The sequence below is a fragment of the Trachurus japonicus genome, chromosome 4, assembly GCF_045865225.1.
Source record: "Trachurus japonicus isolate A0001 chromosome 4, Traja_1.0".
NCBI lineage: Eukaryota > Metazoa > Chordata > Actinopteri > Carangiformes > Carangidae > Trachurus > Trachurus japonicus.
Window position 1 is genome coordinate 12,556,795 of NC_140910.1, and position 26,113 is coordinate 12,582,907.

The window sequence follows — 26,113 nt, forward strand, 5'->3', positions numbered from 1 at the left end:
TTACAAAGTGATTTCTTTCCCATTGATATCCATGTCATTAGTATAATCTTATTTTCATGGGTGTTCACTAAGCAAAAAAAGAAAGAAAGAAAGAAAGAAAGAAAGAAAGAAAGAAAGAAAGAAAGAAAGAAAGAAAGAAAGAAAGAAAGAAAGAAAGAAAGAAAGAAACCCTTCTCCTAACTTGATATAAATGTGTTTTGAAGGCAGTTCATTATACATTTATATTCCCCCAAATGCTCGTGACCTGTATACCTATCATCAAGTAATTATTATAATTCACATTACAGCCTCCAGACAAAAACAAATCTGATATGAAAACTTATGGACATGGCAAAAATTTGGGTTGAAGCTTCTCTTTTTCGTTGTTTTCTCTATTTCTTTCATCTCTTTTTCTCCTCCCCTCCCCCCTTTCTTTGCAGATTAGAATTCATTAGCAATCAAAGAGCCTCCAGAGAGCTCCAGCTCTTAATTACCTACTCATTTGCATTTTTGCATATTAATGACTGCAGGGTTTTGGTAGGGTTTTTGCCGCAGTGGTTTAAAGGCACCTCAGTCCTCTGTTCTCCGGGGAGGAGGAGAGATGGCCAGAGGCAAGGCTCCAAGCCTGTCCAATCCCCCCCTGTATCCTTCCTGATGGGAGCTGGACAGAGCAAGAGGGAGGGGGGGTTTGCTGGGGGCATATGGGACGGGTGGGTTGTGGTGGTGGGGGGGCTACAGGGGTGCACAGGTTAAAGGTCAATGTCCCTTATCAACATAAGAAAGAGCATGTCTTCTGTGCTGCCTAATTATTGTCATATTGAACAGTTTAAACACCTGATCTGAACAAAATATACCCTAAGAGAAACTGGAAATCTATACTGCAGAGATTGCTCACGTGGGTTTTATTGAGGACGGCAGCTAGTTTGGATGAAACTCATGTCCCACAGTGTGCAGAGGCAGGGGCATTTTATATCCCCAGAGAAGGGTGTGTAGTGTCGAAAATGAGGCTAGTGTGCGCGTGTCACTGTTTTTCTTTACATTACAGCCTGTCTCCAACTGCTCATTGGGAGGGCAATAAGAGGCTCATTTACTGCGAGCCTTAATGACGACGGTATGCATGCACATGTGTGCGAGCGAGCAAGATGATAAAACCACACCTTTTCCGCATAAGCATATAGGCAAACATGTAAACAGAAACAGTTGCACATGCACATGCATACACACATGCGTGCACATTCACATGCACAGACTAAGGGAATAATACCACTAGAGACGCCAGACAACAGCTTCCAGGCATCTCCGAGCACCTGAAGTGCTGCTGTTCCTCTTATCCAATATGTTTTGACTGCAACAATGATGTCTGAACATGGAAAATAACAGCATACCCCACTGTGTTTTTAGATACCTTGCAAACATAACAATTCATGACTTGGAGCCTAGAGACCTCTGGCCAACAGGTTCAGCAACATGGAATAAAACTTCTCTTGCTCTAATATATGACACTGAATGGAAATGTGTGGTAGGAAATGTTGAAAAGTAGTTTTAAATCAGACATAAAGCAAAAATAACACTTTTTTTCATACAAATAATGAACATATGAGTGTGACGTGTTGAGGATGACTGGCAGAAATGTATTAGGATGCAGTGATACTACATACAACATGCACACGTCTGTCATGGTGGCATCCCTGAAAGCATACTGCTCAAGGAGTGGGCTTAAGTCGACTTAACTGCTATTAGTGGAGCATTATAAAATGTGTGTGTGTTTGTGTGAGTGTGTGTAGCCAGGGCCTGAGGACTGCAGCAATGTGTGGGCTGTTGGGGTGGGGTTAATGAGCTGTTCTATGACCTCTGTCACCCCACAGGATCGCCTCAGGGAGACAGACTGAGACAAACAAGAAGACAGGGTGACAACAAGCCAGTGGTTGCCGTCTACAGCTGGACTTCTGGGACGAATCAGATTTAAAATAGTACTGGTGGCCTCAGATCGATAGATATACACACACACACACACACACACACACACACACACAGGCCATAACCTCTGGGAGTAAATAGCCCTTGGAACCAAACGGGTTCACTTTACTGCTCTCGATGTATTTCAGTCCAAAACACGCAGTCTGCACTGGTGATGTGTTATTTTCTAATGTATGATTTGAATGAAAGCACAGATGCATGTGCGTCCATGTTGATGCACCAGACAAAATGCAGACATTAAATTAGTCTTTGCTGTCATGGTCATTAAATAGGATGAGCGAGTTAGCAAGAGAAAAAAGAATAAATAGAAGCGCGAGGGAGAGGGGGAGAGAGAAAGAGACAGAGAGTGTGTGTGTGTGTGAGAGAGACACACACACACACACACACACGTTAAAGGTATATGGCAGTGTTTGCTGCATCCTCCAATCATCAAAACAGTGATAACACTGCCACCTTCTGGTTGGTGTAGAGAACTGACTTGTCCCCAGTGTTGGCCCTATGTACAGCACATGAGAAAGATGGTTCAACACAAAACAAACATGCATGCCAAGATGTTAAATTAGTTGTAATAAGAGACAATTTTATAAACACAAAACTTTGCAACCATTGTTTTTAATAGAAAGATTTTATATTCTTTAAACCAGACAACCAGATGCCAGACACTTTTGGATATATTAAAAAAAAAGAAGAAGAAGAACAGAACAAAGAAAAATGACACAAAATGGAATTATATGGTTTAGACTGTGTGGATTTAGTGGTCTCATATACAATACAATTTCTTTTCGTCACCAAAAAGTGCAAATTCTCAAAAAAAAAAAAATCACCTATACTCCTCTAACCCCCAACCCACCCCAACCCCCTGCAGCTTCCCACAGATATGGACTGACAGACTGCTATGCTGAGAAAAAATCTTTGTGATGAGAAAGGGATTATTTTAAAAAGTAAATCCACACGGAATCATGTGGGAGAGAAAACGGCTGCTGCACTCTGCTGAAACGCCGGATGATGTTGCACTTTATGGCCAAACTCTGTTCAATTAGTGAATTCACAGCAGGTCAATTCTGCCTTTGGGATGCACTTGTTGTGATACACAGAGTGCGGGAGGGGAGGGGGAGTGTGGGGTGGGGGTCCAACATGCATAGAAGTTTGAGCTCACTGAGGGAAGTGGAGCAACAGTTTTCTGGTTCTGGTGACTCTGTGTGCATTTACAATTCAACATCCAGATTGGAGGATTGAGACATAGTGTATATGCCGCCATTTTTAAATATACATCAGAAAAAACCTCTTAAGAATCATAATAATCACAGTTACCAATCAATCTATTATAAATAGTAGCCTATTTCTTTCTCATCCAAGTTTAACCATTTACTGAACTAGAGATTTATTGAATATTATTCTTTTCACTCTACTGCAATAATCGTGATTTAACATAGATGTTAAGGCCAATTTTCCTTTCCCCATTCTGATTTGCAAAAGTGCATGATGGTCATTTGGCCATTTCATACATCATTCTTAATCATTTAAGCTCTATATGGATACCAGATCCAGCCTTTAACTGCACAGACAGGGCGTTATTGAAGACAAAGAGATTCTGCAGTGGATACAACACTGCATGTTTAACATTCAGCACAGCTAGCCTTCTCAGAAAGCTTTTCAACTGTTATACAGATTTCTTTTTCAAGAAAAAGGAGTCTCCCAAAATGAGCTCAAATGACCTTTATCCCAACAAGATCTGAGACAGTAAGCAGAGAGCAGGTAGGGAGAGATCCGTCCTGTATCCCCCTCCTATCATTGTGTGACTATGCAATAAGCTGCATATAACAGGTACGGTGGTAGTATAACAGAGATGTGTTTGTTTGTGTTCATTTGATGTGGCAGCTCAAACCACCTTCAATTCAGATACCAAATATTCAAGTCTTTTTTTTTTTTTTTCATTTTCATCATATAATTTTTTGCATTTAAATAATAATTTGCAATGAGAGAACAACAAAAAAAAACATTGACAGGAGCAACAAATTAATAACAATAGTGATAACTTTAAAATAAAAGCACACAAAATTCAGGATGGCCTTTCGCAAAGTGCTTTTGTTACAATCGCAGAAGCTGAAAAAAGGCAGTTGGATAGCGGTACACTAGGGGCCTTTTGAACTGTCTGTCCGCATGTCTGTCTGCCACAAAGAAGAGGGACAGTGACGCTACACAGACAGACTAAGAACAGCCAACTGCAAAATGTTGACCATTTCCTCCTGCTGTCTCCAGCTCACATCGTTAACACCTGGCCAAAAACTCCAAAGTGGAAATCACAGTATGAAGTTATGGAATGTATCCTAAAACTGGTTTAAGTGACTGAAAACCGAAACTGTGTCTTCCTCCAGACATTATCCAATCCTCTCTCCCTCTCTTGCTCTCCTGCTGATTCCCCTGCTGAGGGTGTGTGATCTTTGATCAAAGGCCAGTCGGCAGCAAAGATGTAGACTGTGAGTCCAGAGAGAGGAAGAGCGAGGGGAGAAGAAAGTAAGAGAACATACACCTCCCCGCCTCTGTGCTTTTCCAAACCCATCTCCTTTCAAAAATGTTACAGTCTGACTAATAAGACTGAATCTCCAGTGGCTTCCTTCCCTCCAACAAACAATTCACTGGATCAATATTAGATGGAGAATTATACATTTCACTTTAATAACTTTACAATGAGGGAACTGCTCCTGCTTTCATCTTTCAGGGAACTATTATGTTAAATATTGGTATGAACAACAAAGGCAAAGACAGAGAAGTAACTTGGGGGATGATCAGACATAACCACAAACTGAGCAGACATTGAAACCAATGCATAGCAGTGTATTTCCACCTGAGAAGTACTTACATAGAGACAAAAGAGATCAGCAACTTTCTCCTTGTTGCAGCTCAACAGTGTGAAATCTGTGGTGACCTCCTTTGCATTACAATTCTTATCATTTGTGGCCATGCGATTCCTACCAGCTTAAAGGACCAGCACTGAACCATTGCTCAGCAAACAGTCCATCATCTGGGTTTTCCAACCTCATCCCTGAAATCAACATCCAGCCTTCCCCTACCACCCGTATTTAATCCCCCTCCCTGTATGCCAACCTTTGTATCCCCAGAGACTGAGAAAAACTCCAAGTGCAAACTGTCCCCACTTGGCTGAGAGCAGCCAACAGACAGCAGGCTGCCTCTCTGAAGGACCCAGGGCTGTCTGTGCAAGTGCCAGAGCCACGCTGCGCATAGTGCCGTACTGCATATGCTGCGCTCAGCTTGCTGTGCATCAACAGCCTAATGGAAAACACACACACAAAAAAAATAAAAATCAGGTGTGCAGCAAAATGACGAAGCAAAGCATACAGTCCCCCTTCTGCCGTCACGAATCGCCGTAATAACAGTCACCCCGTCCTGCTTCGGTTGATTATTTACAGTTATTGTTATCATAGTTGTTGGTCGTCTTGTTGTATGGCCTTCTAAGATAGATTCACCAAAAATCTTTGATAACAGCATTGAAAAAAAAACACATCAAGGTCAATTTTTGAAAACACTTAAACAATGAAGTTCAGAGACTGTCTCAGTGTAGCCTGTGTCTGAGTGACCTTGGTCTGGGGCTGAGGCTCCATAACACCAGCTATGGAGCCATAGAGGCTGATAGAGACGTGGCTCTGATTTAGTGGCTAGTACAGAGACATTATTATGAATTAATTCAAGTAGGCTAAGGAATAAAACAGCTTTGTGATCAATTTCAGAGCGAATTCAATTGGCTTTTACAATTTGGTCTTAAGATATGGGCAGAAAACAAGAACAGAATAACAAACCAAAGGGAAAAGGTGAGTCTTGTCAGTCTCTGCCCACTTAAGGCACACTGAGGCTCATGATGTTGCATTGTCCACCTGGTGGGAGTGAGCCTCAGCCCCACACTGCACATTACGGCTGTCTGGAATAATAAAACAATAAGCTTAGTTCTGCTCAGGCACGGCCACAGAGTCGCAGTCTGCTTCAATTAGAGAACATTTAAATTCATTTTTTAAATTAAACTGAAATCATCCAATTCAGCAATGATCAAAATAACAGTGTCAAACAATAGGTTTTCATTAGGTCATTGAACATGAAACAAATGTTGATAAAATCCCATCTCTAAATTGAAAGAGAATTGGAATCAGTATCGCTGGCACCTGCACACAGTTCATCTCAGCCATCTGATCAAGACCAACTCAAATGCTCTGAATGTTTTTCGAAAAAAGGCTTTGCTACTTTTTAAGTGCCTAAATGTTTATTTGGAATATTTTTAAGAGCAAATATAATTTGCTGTTTTCACACCAGTTTCCATCAGAAGTTACATCCAGAATCTCTTTTCAAGAGCCTTCGGGTTCAACAGTAAAACTCCATTAATCCAACATTAGATTAGTAGCATAAAATGTCCAATGACTTGAATGCAAGCCATTTTTTCTCCTTTGGTATCTGTTGTTGTTGTTGTTGTTGTTGTTGTTGTTGGACGTCTGTGTATTTTTTAATGTACTGTACATGATTATTTCTATGGAGGGGTTGGATGGACTCTTTATGAGACCATTGAGTATTAACCACACTGCTCTGTGCTCATGGAAACTCGCAGGCCTTTCTGAGGTCTCCTGCCCTTCTCCCATAAGCAGGACAAGGACATTTAACATTAGTGCAAACTTTTGCTCTCTCAGCTAAAGCACCATTTCCAGTGCTATCAGGCTTTATATCCATAACCCCACCCAAGCACCCATTTACCCCACCCTCCTGGCACAGCAACCCAGAACCAAGACCCCCACCCCAACACATACATACGCATACATGCACAAACACACACGCTCAGCCATGTAAAATTGTTAGAAAAAAAAATAGCTGTAGCACAACATTATTTTAAGAAACATGAGTGTAGACAGACAGAAAAGAACTATACATCCTTAAACCTCTGATTCTATTGTCCACAAGGATACAAAGAGCGACAGAAAGCAAACTCAAGTAAAGATCTGTATGATTCCACACACCTTTCTGCATATGTATTCAAGAGGAGGGCATATGTGTGTGGCTTTGTCAGGGAGGCCCAGTCTGGATAAATTATAGACATACTTTCAAAACCTCTCGTCCACAGTAGACCAAGATTGAGGGCAAAAAGCTTTGGTTAATCAACAAACAACATAAGACGTTTGGGAAATATTGAGGTCCAGCAAAACATGGCTCACAGGTCTCAACAGGTAAGAATTCTGCCACATCAAGACAAAATGGAAGTAAGGAGTACACACTCAGTACCACTATACATAAAGATCACAAACCAGGTGGATATACCCATCTCACATTGGTCTGCCTCTAGAAATCAAACTGTGCAATACTAAACCCCATCTTTATCATAGCAGGGAAGCAAAAATAGAAACGTGTACTCTCAAAACCTAGCCAGCCCCTAACAATGACCAACAAGAGTAAACGAAGAGTTTATGCAAATCTGCACCAAGAGAGCCGTGAAGTAAACAAGCAACTGTCCAGTGAGTTGTTTAACAATATGGTAGTTTTGCTTCTGTGGTACCGTGGACCTATTATCACTGTGGTTCCTCAGAGAACATGTGTAGTTATGAGAGTAGCTGGTGAACAGATGGGGTAGACACGAAGTTTGTTTATCCAAGCTTGTCCTGAGACCCTCCAGCCTGCCAGCCAGCAATGCATGCTTGTGCACACAAGAAATGTGCACGCACATGTACACACAAACACACACGTACATGCGCGCGCGCGCACAGACACACACACACACACACACACACTGCCCTTTCTTATTCATCTGTCTCCTCCTTTTCTCCTCTTTCTCTTAACATTAAGGCATAAGACAATTCACTAGCTTTCTTTCAACAACAAACTTCAAGTGCAATCAGTTACATGGATCAAATTTGTATTTTTTTTTTTAATATCACAATGTCCAAATTGTCTGTATCTGAACCTAGCTTCTTTTTTCCCCCAATGTGGACTCACATGCATGTTTCTGGTTTGATCTTTTTCTTTTCTTTTTGGCAGCATGTCATCAAAACCTGAACAAAACCAGCGAAGGAGCTTCTACTTCACCACCATGGACAGAAGAAAGGAAGGACTGATCTCATTCCCAACTGGTTTGTTTCAAAGTACCCGTTTTGTTGACAAAAGTGCCCTCCTCAGTAACAAAGTGCATTCATAACCTGGCTCTTTCCAATTAACGTGCAAAAGGGACTTGAAGTTGAACTACAGAAGTACTGTAGAAATCATGGCGGCGGTGGTGGTGGTGGTGCTGGTGGTGGGGGCTAAATTATATGCATGTTTTCCTCTTGATTCCAAGGCTCAATGTGCTTCCTCGGAAAATAACATTGGATTTGGAGTACAAAACACAACTTGGATATCTTAAGACTAACAAATCCAGATGTATGGAGTCACTGACAATACTTAAACAGATTTGTCAGCCCTGGTGTTCTCCCCTTCTCTACAGAATACTTGGACTCAATGAGCATGAGTGTGTGTGTGTGTGTGTCAGAGACAGAGAAAGTGCATTGGGGCTGGCAGCTCAGGGTGCATGTTTGAACAGGCTGTGGCAGACTCTCACAGTGATGATGTGGCCAGAGGGACCCTGGCTGCCATGCACACACATGCACACAAACACGCGTACATGTAAACACACTCGCACACACTAAACTGCCAGCACCAGGCGTCCTCCCCACAGTAACACCAGACTCTAATATAATAATATCCCCTCCAGGCTGGTTCGGGGGCATTAGAGGACTACAGAGGGAGAGAGAGGGAGAGAAAAGGCCTGATTTGATCCCCTCCTGCCTGGAAACGTGGCTGAGCTGGGGGAGATTATTTTTTGGAATGCAACAGACATTGTGAGATCCCCCTCCCCTTCCCTTGTTCCCCTCCCCCCATCGACCAGCTGCAGCTGCACTCCTATTTGGCCTCCCAACTTCGACAGGTATTTATTGCTCTCTTCATCATACAGGTTGCCTCACGGTTGTGTGGTCCCTCGGGCAAAACGATTGGAATATACATGATACATAAACCTCCTCTCACTCCCTCCTCAACACCAGCCTACTTCCTTTAAATATACCTCTATCGCTCTGTTGGATATCTTTAGTAAAGCTGTGCAAACATAGAAAAAAAAGGTGCTCGTCTATCTCTTCTTCGTACTCTTTGTCACTCTCTCGCTCAGGCTCCCTGCCATTCCTTTAACCTGCGATTGGTTAAATGCTACCCGCGCCTTGTCACACAAGGACAGATTCCGAAAAACTGCACAAAGTTAAGCACATTCATTCAATCAACCTCCTCGTCCTTTGGGCAGGAACTATACATGTCAAGTGTTAAGTTTAGGACAAATGGGTGATTCAATGTTTTTTTTTTTGTTTCATTAAACATTCATACAGTTTTTTTCGTTCACCCACAAGTTTCACTCCCGTGAGAAATATGACATCAAGCCTAAGAGGAAAAAACCCGATTGGTAAGTACACCTCAGCATTAAGAGGGGACCAATGTCATATCACCACCTGCTGTATATACATGTATACAATTATAAAGTGTCAAGTACCCGAAGCAGTCAACAAAAAGAAACAACAACAAAAAATTTAAGACAAAATCATAAGGGAAACAGAAATGCTGAAATTGCAGAGTCATGAGGGATATGAGGCAATGTAGTAAAGCCAACACATACATTGACAATGGTAGTGCTTTAAAAACACAAACCCTCCGCCCCTCTTTTTCCCTAGTCCTGCAATTGACGAGCCCCCATTAAAGTGGATTTGACTCAACATGAATTTGTTTTTTCAATAAGACAAACCATAGATTCTTAAAATGCATTTTATAGAGTAAGTAACACTTCAATCAAACCCTTGTCTGAATCTTTCTGGAACATTTAGTGAGAAAAAAACTGTTGCATCAAAATTGTGGTGTGTTTTCCTTGCATATGCCATATTGTGGCAATGTTGTTTCTATGGTAACTGTACATTTCAGACCTGCAAAAGAATAGAAAAAGAGTTGTTTTCACTGGGAGGATTTGTCCTCGCTTCACCCGTACAGCAGCCAGAAGGTGCTTGACAGACACCTTGCTTAGAGCTTGAAGGCTGTGAGGACAAAACCAATAAAAATCTAAATCAACTGCATAGTTGCTCAGAGTTTCTTTGTATCTATCATACATTTGCCCAAGCACATATGCCAATGTATAAAACCCCTATTATTATAAAGAAAGAAATGGCCCAGAAAGTGGACGTCATGGGTGTATGATTTGAAGCGTTCTTTGCTCTTTAACAGATAAACCGACTCAAGTGCCTGCAAGTCAATCTGTTTCCTAAAATAAAAGGAGAAAGAAATATAAAGATTAGATTTTTGTGACACCCTGATTTGGTTTATAGAGGAATAGTTAGTTGTTTCATTTTTTTTTTTTTTTAAAGTTTGCCTTTGCGTGTTTCTTTTCCTCTGTTCACTGGCCTGTCTCACAGGCAGTGCAGAGTGACTATGGTGTCCAGCAGTGTCCTTTTTGCCCCTGCAGTCTCAGGGCCCTGCCTCCCCTGCCAACTCCTGCAGCTGAGGACTGTGTGCATGGGCTCCAGCACCCGCTCCCATCTCGGCTGCTGAGGTTGCCTCAGAACGCCGCCGCCCCCTGATGGTACGAGGAACAGGGCCTGTGTCGGGGCTGGGGGTCAGCAGGCCCAAGGGGGGTTCAAGGAGCCCCGGCTCTCGCACCCGGGGCTTTCGGCCTCGCCGAGAGGGGATACCGTTGCAGCCGTCCTTCTTGAGGTGGCGGTGAAGGTGATCCGAGCGCACAAAAGTCTTAAAGCAGCTTGAGCACTGATAGGGACGCAGGCCGGTGTGTACACGCATGTGGTTCTTCAGGTCGTAGTTATGAGCAAAGGCAGCTCCACATTGCGTACACAGGTAAGGCTTCTCTCCTGTATGCTTCCGCATATGAACCTTGAGCTTGTCCTGCCTGGGAGGGAGAAAAATAAACAAGATCTGAATCAGAATCAATACACAGAGTGAAAAATTCAAATGAAAAAGAGAATTGACTCACACCCACTTGAATGTATACATTGCAGGCTTCAGGTTTTCTTTTCAGGGTCACTTACTAATCAGAGGCTATGTAATATCATGGACAAAATACACAATTAACTCAAAATATATGTTTAATTCTCACATGTACCAGTGGCCCGCTTAATAAACTTTGGATGGCTTTAGTTTCTGTTTAAGAGCCATCGTTTGGATCCCATCCAATAGATTTATTCTGAGTGCAGCCATACCAACTAAGGAGAAGCCATAAACTTTACATCTTTATCTGTGTAACTGCACACAAGAGCACAAGTGTGGACTGACAAGAAAGCTCAATGTTCATCGTGTCACTCAGTATTTTTATGATTTCTGTTAACTTTTCTTTGAGGACACCATAATAAACAGATATATTCCAAAAAAAATGCTAGTTTATTGTCACTAGAAAATTAAGATTTAAGTGTCCTGTGCAGAAGAACAATTCCAAAATCATTTTGAAAACTTGACATTTATTGTTGAGTCAAGCTGAAATATAGATGAGGCTGTAAAACGTCATCAATTTTGTGGCCTAGGTTTATGCCCATGAGCTATATTTTAATTAAATTTTGTATAAGAGTAGGTGTCACTTCTACACAAATCAGTTTGAAAAACTTAGTTTTCAATAATTTGAGTTTTACAACAATTACTCTCTGGTCAGCATAAGACCAAAGTATGACTTGACTCTAAATCTAACGTCATCATATTACATCCTGGAACAATTTTTACTTTGTGCTGATACACCGCCCACTAAACTTTATCAGCCTGCCTTAGTCTTTATCTGACTCTTGTCCCTCCCTCCCTCCTTCACTCCCTCCCTCCCCCCTCTTGCCCTTACTATCTCTCTAGCTCCCAAGCTCTTAAATCGTCTAACCCTTCTACATCCAGGGCAGAGGGCTTCTAAATAAACAAGTCTAGTTACGACAACTCCATTTGAACACACACAAAGACATACACTTGCCATCTAAGTAGATGAGCTGCCATACAAGCAAACAAATAAACCCACTGCAGCCCTAATGCGTCTGTACAAACTCTGCCCCAAATATAAAAATGAAAACAAAGAAATGCACATGTATATAATAGGTGAGGAGAAACAGACACATGAACACACAAACACGCACACACTGGCTGAAGCCGTGGAACAAAGTGGCATACTGACAGAGGTGAATTATTTAAAGGACAGGAGTGATTTATTACCGTGCGAGGCACACTCTTAACCCTGATCAAACAGGATTAAGATTACAATACCCCCTTCCCACTGCCGGTCGAATTTAGCTAGAAGGCAAGTTCAGATTGGTCTTCCTTACCTGCCATGCCAGCAGAGTTTCTAGGTATTTCTAGCCCACTGCATCTATTTCCAGCACCAGTCCACTGATTAATTAATTAAAGGAATGATTTCAAGGAAAATGCAGGACTCCTAAATACAGGAAAACCATGTGCACTCAACTCCCCTGCTGTGGACTAGCCATATTTATCCGAGCGGCACATGGCAGATTTCATTAGAGAGGTAAAGGAGTGACAGAGAGGAGGGGGGGTGGGGGTGGGGGGTGTAACTAACCTGCCGTGGGCAATAATCAACATAACCAGAGATCAAAAGTTCAAATTACTGCATTGGAGCACATAGAGCACCATTCAGGACCTGTGATCCCCCTCTGTATCAGAGCACAGCACTTTATAGCAGCCCTCCACAAGATAACACTGCCATGGCACGGCCTTCTTTTATAGGACCCCTATGCTAAAATTCCAGGACTTTGCTATGAAGGTTGTCATAATAAAACCATGGTTTTATAACCATCTAACCCCTCTCTCTGAGCTGGAATACTCTATATGACATTTTGATTAGCATTTGGCTACAATGACATTGTGAAAAACCTTGTGAGGACTCGGTCAGCCCATGAACAAGATAAACATTTAGATTCACAAACTGCTGCCTTCTTAATGCAAAGCTAAGGTGGTTAGTGCTAATACTCCTCCTGCTCCTGGCTTTGTGGTGTTTCCCCAGTGCTGGGTGGTTTGTCCACAGTGCCAAGTCCAAGACTATTAGTACATGTGACACGGGGTAGTCACTTCATTAATTGGGCTTACCTGGTAAAGCGCACTTTGCAGATGGCGCATTCATAGGGTTTCTCTCCCGTGTGCGTTCGGATGTGGCGGGGTAGCTTGCCGGCTCCTTGAATGACCTTGGAGCATATGGGGCACTTCTGGAAGGCCTTGGAGCGCATCTTCCTCTCTCCTCCACTTCCTCCTCCTCCTCCTCCACCCCCACTGCCTCTCTCTCCAGCAACCCTTTCCCCTCTAACTCTGTCTTGGCCTGTGCTGCCCCGTGATAACCAGAGCTGTGGCACTCCCTGTGTCATAGCAGCAGAAGCTGTATCCTCGTGCTGCGTGCTGTTAAAATAATTCAAGTAAAATTCCATGTCTGGGTCGTCCCCATCTCCCTGCTCCTCCCCGGTCGTCGAGTGCTCCTTTTGCCTCCCGATGGAGTCCATCATCTGCTGCAGAAGGGCACTGGCTGAACCCCTTTCCCTCTCCCTCACCATCACCTCCCTACCTGCGTCCTCCATTTCTGTCTCCTGCTGCCTAGACTCAGGGGGGAGGTAGAAGTGCCCGTTTTGGGATGGTGGGTAATAAGCCGACCCCAGGCCTGCTCCGTTCCCCTGCATTGCCTCCCCATCCTCCTCTTCCTCTTCATCCTCATCCTCTTCCTCCGGCTCCTGGGTGGGGGCCTGGGCCAAGGCGAGGGCCAAGGGGGAGTAGTACTCACCGGGGCCACCTGGAGCCCCATTGCTGGGGCCGTTGCCGTGGTTAAAGTGCAGGTGTGTAGGCAGGTCCCTGAGCTCTGGCGTGCTGCAGCTGCTGCTCCAGTGCGCCCCTCTCTGGAAGTACTCCAGGTACTCCCGGGCCCGGACCCGGTTCCCCTGCTCCTTGCCCCCTCTGCCCTTTCCCTCCTCATCTTCATCTTCATCTCTTCGCTCATTGCCCGCCTAGGTGGTGAACAAAGAGAGTGAGTGAAACAGAAAGTTAAAGTCCATGTAAGTTTGTGCAGGGGGAAAAGAGACAGCAATAGAAGAGGACACAAGTACAGAAGGAAAGCACAGAAAAAAGTACATCAGAAAATCAAATTCTCTAAGTTACGTCAGTTAAGGGGAAGGCTGACTAGGAGGACCTCCATTTACAACTATCAGTGGGGGCAGATTGCTGTCTGGGTATCCTGGATGCATACCCAGGGACCCAGTGTGCTCTTGGGTAAATGCATGCGCAATGAGAAATGAAAACTAATTAGCAAAACACACTGCTAACTGCTGTGTGTATAAAAAACAGTACAGCAGCACAAAACCACATATGCATGTTTTCACTGACACATTTACCAACTCTTAATAGGTTGTTGAGTGAACTTGTGTTAAAGTATAGGGCCACAAACTGTTGTGATACCGGTTGGGACTCTTCGACATTAGAGCCTGTGAAAGGGTTTTTAACATGTCCTGTAGGATGTGACCATGACACTGAAGCACGGCTGTAATTCATCACATGATGTAGAAAAAAAAAACGTATTCAGACACAGCATATCACAGCTAGACTTGATCGTGTTGAAGTGTAGCTGTGATATGCTGTGTCTGTGGTCTGTGAAAGAGCATGCTGTCCTTCCACATACGCTATTGGCTCGGAATGAGTAAGTGCTGAACTAACCCCAAGGCTGTGGGCGTGTGTTTGGCATAGTGAGAGAGACTGATAAAGGCCATGATGTAAGCTTGACTATGCTGACTATTTAATGAAGGGGATGGTATGATGACCGGACGCATCATTCCCTAAGTGGCCGAACCAGGAGAACTAGATTTGAAAAAAGTTATTCCAGTTCCGCAGCACTTGAACTTTACTGTACATAAGATGGTCTTTGTTTAACTATAAATTAATTATACACTTAAAATTGGTTGCTTATGGTGTCACTAACTCATAAAAGCAGAGCAGATCAAATCTGAAGTTGAAGCTTAAATTCAAATCTAACACATTTAAGTTCAATAATGATCTTGTACCGGCGGGGAGAGCACTTTGGTGTCCAGCAGATGTGTACAGACGTCCTGGACAGGTGAGATTTCCAGGAGGTGTGCAGCGGCGAGGATGTCAGCCACGCTGCTGTGACTGACTGTCAATGTGGCTGTGTAGGCAAAGTCCAGCAACGCTCCCAGAGCCTCTGCTGCCACAAAGTCAATGTTGTAGATGTTCTGTTGGTCAGCGGCGGCCCCTGATGTGAAGAGCTTGTGGAAGTAGGAGCTGCAGGAGGCCAGGACGGAGCGGTGAGCTGGGAATTCCCTGTCCTGAGTGACCAGGAGCACGTCGCACAGCAGGCCGCTGAGCCGCTGCTTGTTCAGGCTGCCCAGGATGTCTGCGCTGTGCTCAGGGAAAGGGATCCCCACGGGGCCTTCCTCGGCTTCTCCCGCCCCTCCTCTTCCTCCTCCACCCCCACTGCTTGCTGTCCCCCTGAGCCGCCTTCCTCCCCTCCCACCGGCTCCTGACGACATCTTCCACCAGCCTGCCGCCGAGCCGCCTAGCACAGCCCCCACCCGTGTATCCGTCCTGCCGTCTGTCCGTCTGCCTGTCTGAGGGGGAAAAGAGAAAAGACAAAGATGAAAATAAAAGATCGGTCAAGACATTCTTACGTGGGCATAGAAAGAGAGTGGAATAGTGATCAATTCATTCATCACAGTCAGAGTGCATAGTTGAAACTTAAAATCTTTAGAGGGACAACGAGGAGTTTCTATTTGGTTATAAAAAAGTCTCACGTTAATGTGGATGAATCTACGTTACCCACACTTGTTAATGGGTCCATTTTCGATAAATATATTGTTTTGTCTCTATCGTTATTTAGTTATTATTAGTGGTGGCGGAAATGCTGGTCGAGCCGACCAGCGTTTCTTTACTTTCGGTTTCGTGGTGAGTCATGAGAAAAACGCAGCCGAATCGCCGTTTATGGTGGGAACTACGACGGTATGTGATCGTCTTCCAACCTCTGACTTTAATTCTTGATGAATGAAAACATGAGTCTGTCTTGCACCGGTCAAAGAATTTCACGGTGCGCGGAGGCTCATAAATGTAGTGTGAAAACGCTTAGCTTTTCCAAAACTCCTCGTTGTCCCTTTAAAGGTCCAGTGTGTAATATTTGTCCAGGTTTATTGGCAAAATCTGAATATACTACCTATTTGTGTAAGCGTATAATCGCTATAAAATCGAATTTGTTTGGTTTTCGTAGCCTTATAATTATTATTGTATACATATAGCAAGGGTCTTGCTTTAGAGAGTGTCGCCATCTTGCGCCGCCATGTTTGAGAACACGTTTCACAAGTTTCGCGTTCATAAATACACCAACGAAGAAGAAGGAGGAGGAAACAGCAGACATGTCATATCAATGGTTTAGATCTTCATCTTCATCGTTCCATGCTCCTGAAATACTCCCAGTCATCCCAGTTGTGGTAAACACTAACTTTTCCAGAGTCTCCAAATGAAATGATTCACTCTAACAAGTCATCTTTATTCATTAAAATCTTGGCAATGCAAAAACTTGTCTACGGATTTTTCACACCAATTTGTTAAAGTTAATAAAGTCATTTTGTGCTCCATGAGTGCCTGATCTGAGCTCCAAAGAGAATGCTTTACATTTGCCACATGTGTTGAACGCTTGATAAATCTGTTTTGAAAGCAGTAGCTCGTATTAGGAGCCAAAAAATGGCAGCCAAAACTACCAACTCAAACATTTCACTCCTTGTCACGGGATCCAGAAGCCCTGAGAGTCTAAAGTAACACAACACACCACTTAACATTTGTAATTGATTTTAAAGCAAATTTACTGACACATTTATAAATTTACTACAAAATCGAACAACAGCACAGGAGTGACAACGTGTAATAATTTAGTTTCTGATGGCAGTGAATGAAGAGTGACATTTGGCCAGGCTCGTTGCCAGCTCAAACACAACGAGTGGGTGAATTCCATCGTGAAGATATTTATGCAGTATATCTGTGTGTGTGCAGTGATGGTGGCTGAGTGCAGGTTTTGTGGTGAATTCGCCAACTATCCACGGTTGTGTGCATCACACAAGGAACCATGTAAGAGGTCGTGGAGGACAGATAGGCAGAGGGCAGTGGGGATCAGAGTGCATGCTGGGAGCTGGGCTGTGCAGCTTGTGTCAGTTGAGAGCCAGGGAGGAGAGAGGGGAGGGGAGGGGGGAGAAGAGGTGGGGGGGGGGCTGCAAGAGCAGACCCTGTGGAAGAACTCCACGGGAGGAGGAAGAGGACACGCAACAAGCAGCGAGAGAACAGTATTAAAAAGGGAGGTTGTCAATCCGGTCTGAGCTGGTTACCCCACCCTGTACTGTGTGCCAAGTTTCAGGGAAGGCTGTCCCCTCGCTCACGTGTGGGGGGAGATTAAAATGATCGACTGAAGCCTGCACAGTCGGAGCGGGGTTTCAGCAGAACAAGCCATCCTCGATTTCTCTATTAACACACTCACACACAAGCTACTGGGACCTGTCGCATCACACAGCCATCGATAACACATGAAACATGCACAGAAACACACATATAGGACATTGGCCCACTCCACCACTCCACCACTCCACCCCCCTCCCTCTCCATCTGCCAGGGAGACCCAGCAGGGGGTGAGGTTAAGGGAGAGGGGGAGGGCAGGGCAAGGGGTTGCAGATATGTACAGTGTACAGAGCATTCTAATGACACTCCTGCAGACCTGCCCTCCTGGTATGTTCCACACTACCCCCCACTAACAAACCTGACTAACCTGGCTGCCTCTTCTCTGTCCTACCAGTTTACCTGTGTTCACCTTTCCTTTTCTCTCCCCTGTAGAAAGCGACGCCTATCTTCCTCCACACCTTGAGATCTGGTAACATGTCAGGGTTACAGTAGGTAAAGCCTTTTCAAAGGGAGGGAACGGCAGGCAGACGTTTGCTCCGACTTGTCGTGATCTTCTAAACTGGTTAATAATTGTTTTAGTTTAGGTTAAAGCTTTTTGATTAAGAGATCACTCAAATAAAAGTTTGTACATTCAGACACATTGCTTGATGAACTGCAAAAACACCTCCACTGCATCTTACGTCTCCCATAACTCAATTCAGTTTTGATGGGCAGCTGACCAGACTGCAGAGTCACTACAACCACTGTCTTTCACAAAGCTCTGATGAAAACGGACTGTCGGACATGGCATGAGCAAATTTTATTATCCAACCCATCATCTGAATATGCTGAGAGAGGGCAGGGCAAAGACAAAGAGATATGGCACAGGGAAGGGAGAGGGAGAGAGTGGAGTGCAGTGGAGATGTATGAAAGAGCGAGGGAAAGGGCAAACACACGGCTACAGGTCATGTCCTTCACAGGTGGAAATAGATCTCGGTGAGCCCATCCAGACCCAAGCCAACCTGCTTTCTTGCGAACAGACACACAGCACCTGCATTATAGACCGGGCAACGCTGCAAGCTTGTGCGGTGTGCGTTATCCCCGGGACATACCCAGCTGACCCTGGGTCACGGCTTTGTGGGTAAAGACGCTGAGCTGAGAGGAGATAAAACACGCACACACACAAACTTGATTCGGTGCCAACGAAGCATGGAGGGACTACTCTACATGCAGGAGCCACCTGTCCCCAAACAACTTGCCTAAGAGTACTAAGAAAGAGGAAACACAGCGCAACAAACCTGATCCTGACACCTCCTCATGGCTTGAAACATTCCTTATCACTAATTCATGCCTGTGGGTGACAAGGCCCGCAGCCCAGCACAAAGCAGCGCGGCAGCTGTCCGTGTCCCTGGCGTTCCTCTTCCATGGAAGGGCCTTCTTTCAATGCCCAGCCTGCAAGCACCCGGGCCTGCTTTGCAAGTCAAACAACCGCTTTAACACAGGACCTACCCATCCCATCTCCGCCCTCATCACCTCCATCTCATACGCAACCTCGCTTCTACCCCCCTCCTGGATATCTACGCACGGCCAGAGCAGATATCAAAGTTAGGTTTCAGGGACAACACAACCGACAGCAGTCTTCAGCCTCGCCGTTTCTTCTGTTAACTATGCTGCATGTGTGTTCTTAATATCTATGCCAAGACAGTCACACCCAATAAGCTTGTCATTCAGAGTCAAACACGTTGACAACAGGCTGTGGTTTTAGTTAGCAAAGTACTTTTATTTTCTCTGATACGTATCATCTACGGAAGGACTGCAAATTTCCACTCTCAAAGTATCTCTGTCTTTGCCTGACACATACCAGTCATTCCTAAATACAAAGGAACAAACTGTTAACCCTGTGCAACCTCAGATGTTTCTTAGATAGACATGAAAATAAATTGCTTACCGGCACTTTTTTACAAACTGTAAACAACCACATTTTGCAAGGTTCTGACAAACTCAAGGTAAGGATAAAGTGAAGAGCATAACTATCAAATAAGACTAAACTAGCCTATCAAAAAAGTAATATCAGCTATTCCAGTCTAAACTCCCATTGTGGGGAGCCTTTTGGTGGGACTGAACTTTAAAGACAGCTAGTGTCTTCCCTTTGGTCACCTATTCAAAACGTTCAGTTGCTGGTTTCCTGAGCGTGCAAAAAAGTGATTGGTTCACAAAAATAACGCATCATTCAAAACCACTGAGCAACCCAACTTTAAGAGTGAGCAATGAGAGCAAATATAACTAAATCATTGATCCCTTGAACCATAAATGGTAATGGAGCACAGATGGGCCACCTTTTAGTACTGAAATACAGAGCAGTTGTTAATTTTTTATCACAAACACCTTGTGAAGTGTTATTAGCTTATTGCCTTTACAAGAGAACAATTCTATCAAGTTCCTCCCAATTTTAATCAGGGAAGGTTTTATACATGCAGTAGCGAGTTCGCTATCAGAGTATTAAACCACCACAAAGGTTTGTATAAGATCAGAGAGCAAAAAAAAAAAAAAACTGCAGCAAAAAACTGCAATTTTTTTATATTTATTTATTTATTTATTTGGTTCATTTCGGGCATGTCAATTAGTCATCATCATCACACATCATCTCAATCCAATTAATACAATACACATGACCGAAAGGGAAAGCGGGAGAAGCAAAAGCTTATCTAGTCCCGCCCCCAATACTCACATATTCATTTTTTCTGCATGTTACATTTTTGACATAGCATTCTTCCAGTATTATTTCCAGTATTTTCAAAGGGAATTGACGCATGTGGTTGGCCCTTTTCTCTTGTCTGTGCTTCTCTGGCTTTTTTTTTCTTTCTATCATCTCTCTTTTTCCTATCTTGTCCTCATTTCAGTCTCTATCTCAACTGGCCTCTAAGACAACAAGCCTGCCTAGCCCGCCCTGCGGCAAGGGAATCACTTTCCTTAGGCCAAGAGGGTTCAAGGTTGGACCAAGAGGATATTCCAAGATAATCAGAATGGGGAGGGGGTGGCAGTTCCTAGGACAAGTGGATTTTGAATAAGTGCCATGGCCAAGTGACTCACTGCTGCCATAGTGAAAGGAAACCTGATTTGTCATATTAGGAGCGAAGCAGGAAGAGGGCAAGTGACTGATAAAACTGAAGTTGTAAGGGCTGGTCTAAGCCTGGCAGTTTTCACTAGAAACTAACCAGGAAGTGCTGCCAAAACACAGACACAAAGCCAGTCAAAAGGTAGTGGGCGAGGCAGGGCGTTAAACCTACAAGCTCACTCATAACTCCAGAGTGCATGGTGGCCTAAGAATCCGGCTCAGATGTCAATGATAAACTCTCAGATCTCATTCAGTTACCTGGTGTAACCTGCTTCAATAATAAGAGGAAAGGTGACCGCCCATAAGTTTAAAGTGAGGAAGCTGGCAGGGGGTTTTATGATGTCCATATAAAGGTATGATTTTCTGCTGCCCAGCAGTTAAGAACCAGGAAATGTGAAAGTGTAGCCAGCTACTCCTATAAGTAAAGCGCCCAGAGAAAAGGCAACATTGACATTCAATCGTGTACAACAGCTGTGAATTACTCATCATGTAAAACTTACACCTCTTAAATTGTTTTTGAAACATTTAAAGAAACATGGTGATTAAATACTGAAGTTATTTGTTGAGTTTGTAGTCTATGTTGTATTAGACTGCACACTTTAATATTTGCCGCTTCATATGTGTGAGGCAGACAGACATCATAATTATAATATGATAGAGAGAGAGTCTGATCTCACAAGTACACCACACAATTCACAAAAGAGTTGAGACAGCACACAGACAACTGCAACAGTAGCCTCAACAAAAACGGATCACTGATGATTTTGACTGTATGTGAATTTATTTGACCTAGTATTGAATTTTAGGGGTGTTTCTTTATTCTGATAATCTGATCACTGCAGAAAACAACAATATGGTGACATATCCATTCATTCGTTCATAATGTTAGTTCTTCAGGAGATAAGAGTATTGAAACAACATTAACCACAACAACTATTTACAGCACTACTCTGTACATTTGTCCTTTGGTGGGTATTTCAGTGTAAAGTCATGAGCGTCATAACACATGTTTCGGGACAGTAGCCCTTCTCAAGCTGCAATGTAATAAAACCACATCCACCGCCTGAGTTCCTTTTAGCTTGAGTAACATGCTCTGACAGTACCATGCTGCCAACCAGGAAGTATAATGACACCTATCACATGGCCTGAGAAAGAGCAGTACAACCCTGACGCGGCGGCGGCGGCGGTGTCCAGCAGAAACTAAGCTGGTCAGTTGGTGGGTCCGCAGGCCCGACGTGTCCGGGCTGCGCCGCTCTGTGCATGCGCAGCCCAGCAGGGAAAGAGGACTTCCTGTGAGTCTGTGGCAGGCGTGTAACAGAACCCGCTCTGTTATCAGATGACCAGCTCTCTGCTTGCTTGCTCTCTCTGTCCCTACTGTCTGACCCTCTCTCTTCCTCTCATCTGTCGCTCTCATCTCATCATTGCTCCATCTCTGTCTCAGACTCTCTGCTGCACAGTACCCACCACACCACCCACTTCCCCTTTCCACTGCTGAGGAGGCAAAGCAGCGCGGACCCACCCACCCTCCTGTGTCTCGCCATCCTATAATGCAACCCACCCATCGTCTCTTCTGTTTCATCCCGGACCAATTCGCTAAATCAACATGCAGACAGTGTCATATTGGTCACATATCCCCCTCCTGATCAGCTCGCCTCTCTGCTTAATTAAAAGAAGCCTCTGGTTTCTGTAAAGTCCTTACAGTCAATGTAACAATACATTTTACAGCCGACATAAAACTACCCCTTCATGTGATTCATGTTTTTACAGTATATTAAAAATCTAAGAACCCTCACAAATCACCGAACGTCATCATCTCACTCCAAATGTGTGAAAATTCAAGTCTAGTTTTACCCCCACCCTGAAAAACATCCCAGCCTCTTACTCTCCCACTTTAATTTGATCAGGTTGTGTTGGCCTCTCCATAATAAATGTCCCAGAAGAGAACAGAAGAAGCCCCTTTACTCCCCCTAGACTTCAGCACAACAACAGAAAAACAACAGAGAGGGGTCTGTCTGTCTGCCTAGTCAGGCTGGGAGCTGTGGTATACTGAGCAGCTGACCAGGAGAACCAAACATTAGGGGGACGTGAAGCTGCATTCGCCAAGGAAGAGGCCCATTCAAGTATTTAAACAGTACATAAATATGATACACATAACACATAAACATGAAGAAACAGAAGAGCAGCATAGAAACTCTTCAGTTTCCCACTGTATTGGCCACAATACATAATTTCACCACATCAAAAACAACTTTGCTCAAGCATAATGACTGTTACATGTAGTATATTGTATGCAGCCAACATTTAACTCTAAAATAAAGCCTCAAACTGCCACGGCGACATCACGCAACCTGTCTTCTCAGTCTGTCTGAACCTGCTAGTTTCAGGCCATAGTGGTGTAGGCACAAACATACAGGAATATCAAACTGTATTCAGCCTCACCGCCAAATTGATGGGTGGTGTCTTGGACCTGCCCACAGCCACTGAAGTCCCCTGCAATTCCCCTTGAGTCTATTGTTGGTAACACAGACGCACAAGCACACACTCACACACAAAAACACATATAGCGTCCTAGTTTAACCTCTTGCTGGAATTTACTTGAACTCACCATATTTTCCTCCATACTTCTACCTAGCTAAGTGTCACAGGAGTCAACACCAGGACAATATTTACTGTAACTAATATTTTCCAAGACATTCAACTAAAAAAATAAATGTCATCAACGCTGCTTGGTGCCGCCTTCCAAGAAGCATTCCACACACTTTCCCAGCACTTGGGCGTCTTCATGTACTGTGCTCTTCTTGTACCCTCTCCATGCCCACACATTTAAAAAAACGGGTTCAACAAGTATGGAAAGCCAAAAATTATGCATCTGGTTATCGGGCAAGGCAGTTAGGGTTCCTGTGAAGTCTTTAAACCGCGGGCCACAAGCAAGCAGGACATGACAGGCGAGATTAGAATCTGCTCTTAACAAGATGCTTGGGGAGGGGGGGTAGCGGGGGTAGCGGGCTCAGAGAAAAAGATGACATGAGATTGACCAGTGTGACTAGCAGAGGAAAACTGAAATCAATCAGCAAGCACACAGGTTCTCCAGCATAGCACAGAGCTTTGAGTTATATCTCAATATTGCATAGACATTGCTTAGGCAGCTTAATCAAACAGTGAAATCCAGCTGTCTCAATATGTGTTGCATAGCTAACCCATTAGCAAGAACGGACGTCACTTACTGTGGTTTTTTCAAATAAACTATTACTCAACATGCTACCTGTACTGTCAGATATCAGCATGGTTGCTGTGCCCCGGCCTAGAAAACATTCGTTGCGGTGGTTTTTGTGGAATTACTTCAACACCCTAAAGAAGCAGCAATACAGGATGTGCAACTGTCTTCATCTTCCACTCCACTAATAATAGCAGCAGCGGTGCCATTTAATCACAGTAGTAGATGAAAGCATAAAAGAATGCTGTTCCTTAATAGGATGGAAACAACACTGATGCACAATGAGCTCGCATGCCAATAGTTAGAAAGTTAGCCTGATGCGGATACAAACTTGAAGACAACAACTATTTCTCAGAGCAGTGTCCTGTGCGGCACCTTACACTCAGCACTGACCTATTTGCCATTCCCTCCTTTATCTGCAAGTGGGTCAAGAACTCTGAACTCCATCGAGCCCCATCTCTGTCATTCTCCTTCACACACACACACACACACACACACATACATACACACAACATGTTATGGTATTTAATTCCTCTTCTTGCCCCTCTTCTCCTTTCAGTCACAGTCCAAACACATAGAGTGCGCGTGTGTATGTGTGTGTGGATGTTTTTGGCATGCTTACCAAATAGGCAGAAAATGTTTCCCGGGCCCTATCTGCCTGTCAGCCAGCTCTGCTGCCTACGTCTCTGGGCAGGGCTACAGCTTTAACAGACAGGAAACTTGCGAGTGGCCCTAGTCATACAGGCAAGCCCTTGCCTGATCCCACACAAACAGACACCTACCCCCCCCTCACCCTCCCCCCACCACCCCTCCACTCTCCCCACCACCACCACCCCCCTCTATTTTCAGCCCACAACTCTGCTCTGCATCCCCTGCTCTCATTGGCTCAGCTGCTGCTCACTCACCACACCTCCTCGTCGGGATAGGCTGGCGGCTGTTCCCTTTCCTGGATGGCCAAGGGCAAGGCACTCTGGGATATAGAGTCCTGAAACCCCATTTGACCTGCTTTGCAATCCCTGCTGTGGACTACGAGTCCCAGCTCTTGCTGCCCTCGCCACCCCCACTATCTCCAAGCCTGCTCTAACGTAAGCACTCAGGGCTGAATTATACACTACAGTATGTTGCTAGCAGGCTGCCAGGTATTAAAGTACAGACCAGCCATCAAACAGGGCCGAGCTTCGTATGAAGAAGAAAAAACAAAAAGCATTTCAGTCTCAACTGTCACAGCGTTAAGCAAACATCAGAGGTGGATTGTTTCATCAGCTCGCACTCAAGTGACATTTCAGACACACTTAAAACTCCTGACCTAAATTATGAGTTATTCCTATTCCAAACAGTCCAATGCAACTACAACATGCCCTGCGCACACAGCACCCAACTTGCCCCCGCGCTGAGCAATTCAATTGCCACTGTCCCGAAAAGTAAAGTTGTTGCGATTGCCTGTACCTTGTCCAGTAGAATTATTTTTGGTTCCTCCTTCCCCTCGTTGAGTACCCCCCACCCTCTCTCTCGAGAGCCCCCACCCCCCCCACCCCACCCCCCTCCTCCTCTCCTCCTCTAAGTGCTTCCACCTGCCTGAAAAGTTAATGCCTTGAACACATCCTATAAACTTTATCTCAAGATTCCCCAGAGGTAAAGAGCAGTACAGAGGAAGTACTTTAGGAGGATTAAAAAAAAAGAAAAAAGAGGAACCTTGACTGGGGACTACTGCTGCGACCCACCTCTCCTCTCCTCTCCTCTCCGGCCAACCCCCCCACCCTGCTCTCCTTTCTGTCCCCCTCCCTCATTCCTCCCTCTTTCCTCTCCTCCTCTGCCCTGCTCCCCTCTGGTCGACAGGCCCGGGGCAGCCAGCGGGGGGGTGGCAGGGTGCCTTTAGCTCACCTGCGATGGCCGTGGTGGTGCTTATTGTGGGTTAGCTCAGCCCTCTCCTCTCCTCCTCTCCGGAGCTCTCTCTCTCTCCCTCTCACTGTTGTGCAGCTTAAAGCCCCGTATGCGCTAACCAAGCAGCAGCAGATCAACTCAATTCCCTTCCTGGTTTCTGGAGGGCAAAGAGGTCCCTCCCTTTCTCTCTCTCTCTCCCTCTCTCACTCACTCTCTCTCCCTCTCTCTTAAAGAAACAGCATTCCCCCTCTGTCGCTCCCTCCTCCCTCTGTGAGACAAAAGTAAAGTGGAAATTTCTTTGCGCTCAAAAGTGGACAGTTGTCAAAGTCATAAACTCAATCAGAGATGACACAAATCATTAACCCATGCCTTCCCACTGTGTGGTTTAAGCCATGAATGGCGGCCAGTGTTTCCCTCTCTGGGCGCTCAAATGTGTGGTTTAAGGTAAAACAGAGTCACAACTCTTGTCTTTTCTCACATGCCACATCTCTCGTACTCCTTTGCTT

General features: G+C 44.5%; 1 protein-coding gene across 4 annotated transcripts; it reads right to left on the minus strand.

The window, feature by feature from the left end:
• Positions 1–2,552: 2,552 nt before the first annotated feature.
• Positions 2,553–25,807, minus strand: zbtb7a (zinc finger and BTB domain containing 7a). Of its 4 annotated transcripts, none has more exons than XM_085774027.1 (4): positions 25,608–25,807; positions 15,030–15,593; positions 13,084–13,982; positions 2,553–10,906 (listed from the first exon to the last, which is right to left on the minus strand). In XM_085774027.1, the coding sequence occupies exons 2-4, from the start codon at positions 15,513–15,515 to the stop codon at positions 10,471–10,473; spliced, it is 1,821 nt and encodes a 606-aa protein (XP_085630153.1). In that variant the 5' UTR covers positions 15,516–15,593; positions 25,608–25,807; the 3' UTR covers positions 2,553–10,470. The 4 variants fall into 4 exon arrangements, with proteins under 4 accessions (XP_085630153.1, XP_085630156.1, XP_085630154.1 ...); XM_085774030.1 differs by having other exon boundaries at positions 15,030–15,589; positions 25,608–25,780; XM_085774028.1 differs by lacking the exon at positions 25,608–25,807 and adding an exon at positions 24,349–24,509.
• Positions 25,808–26,113: the final 306 nt, after the last annotated feature.

Bases quoted from the DNA above. Each gene is read 5' to 3' on its own strand.
- zbtb7a (XM_085774026.1), bottom strand. From the start codon at position 18,728: ATGTTTCAAGCCATGAGGAGGTGTCAGGATCAG. The intron at 13,983-15,029 runs GTACAAGATCAT...TTCACCACCTAG, and splicing joins CCAAAGTGCTCTCCCCGCCG to GCGGGCAATGAGCGAAGAGA. The intron at 10,907-13,083 runs GTAAGCCCAATT...TCTCCCTCCCAG, and splicing joins TGCAAAGTGCGCTTTACCAG to GCAGGACAAGCTCAAGGTTC.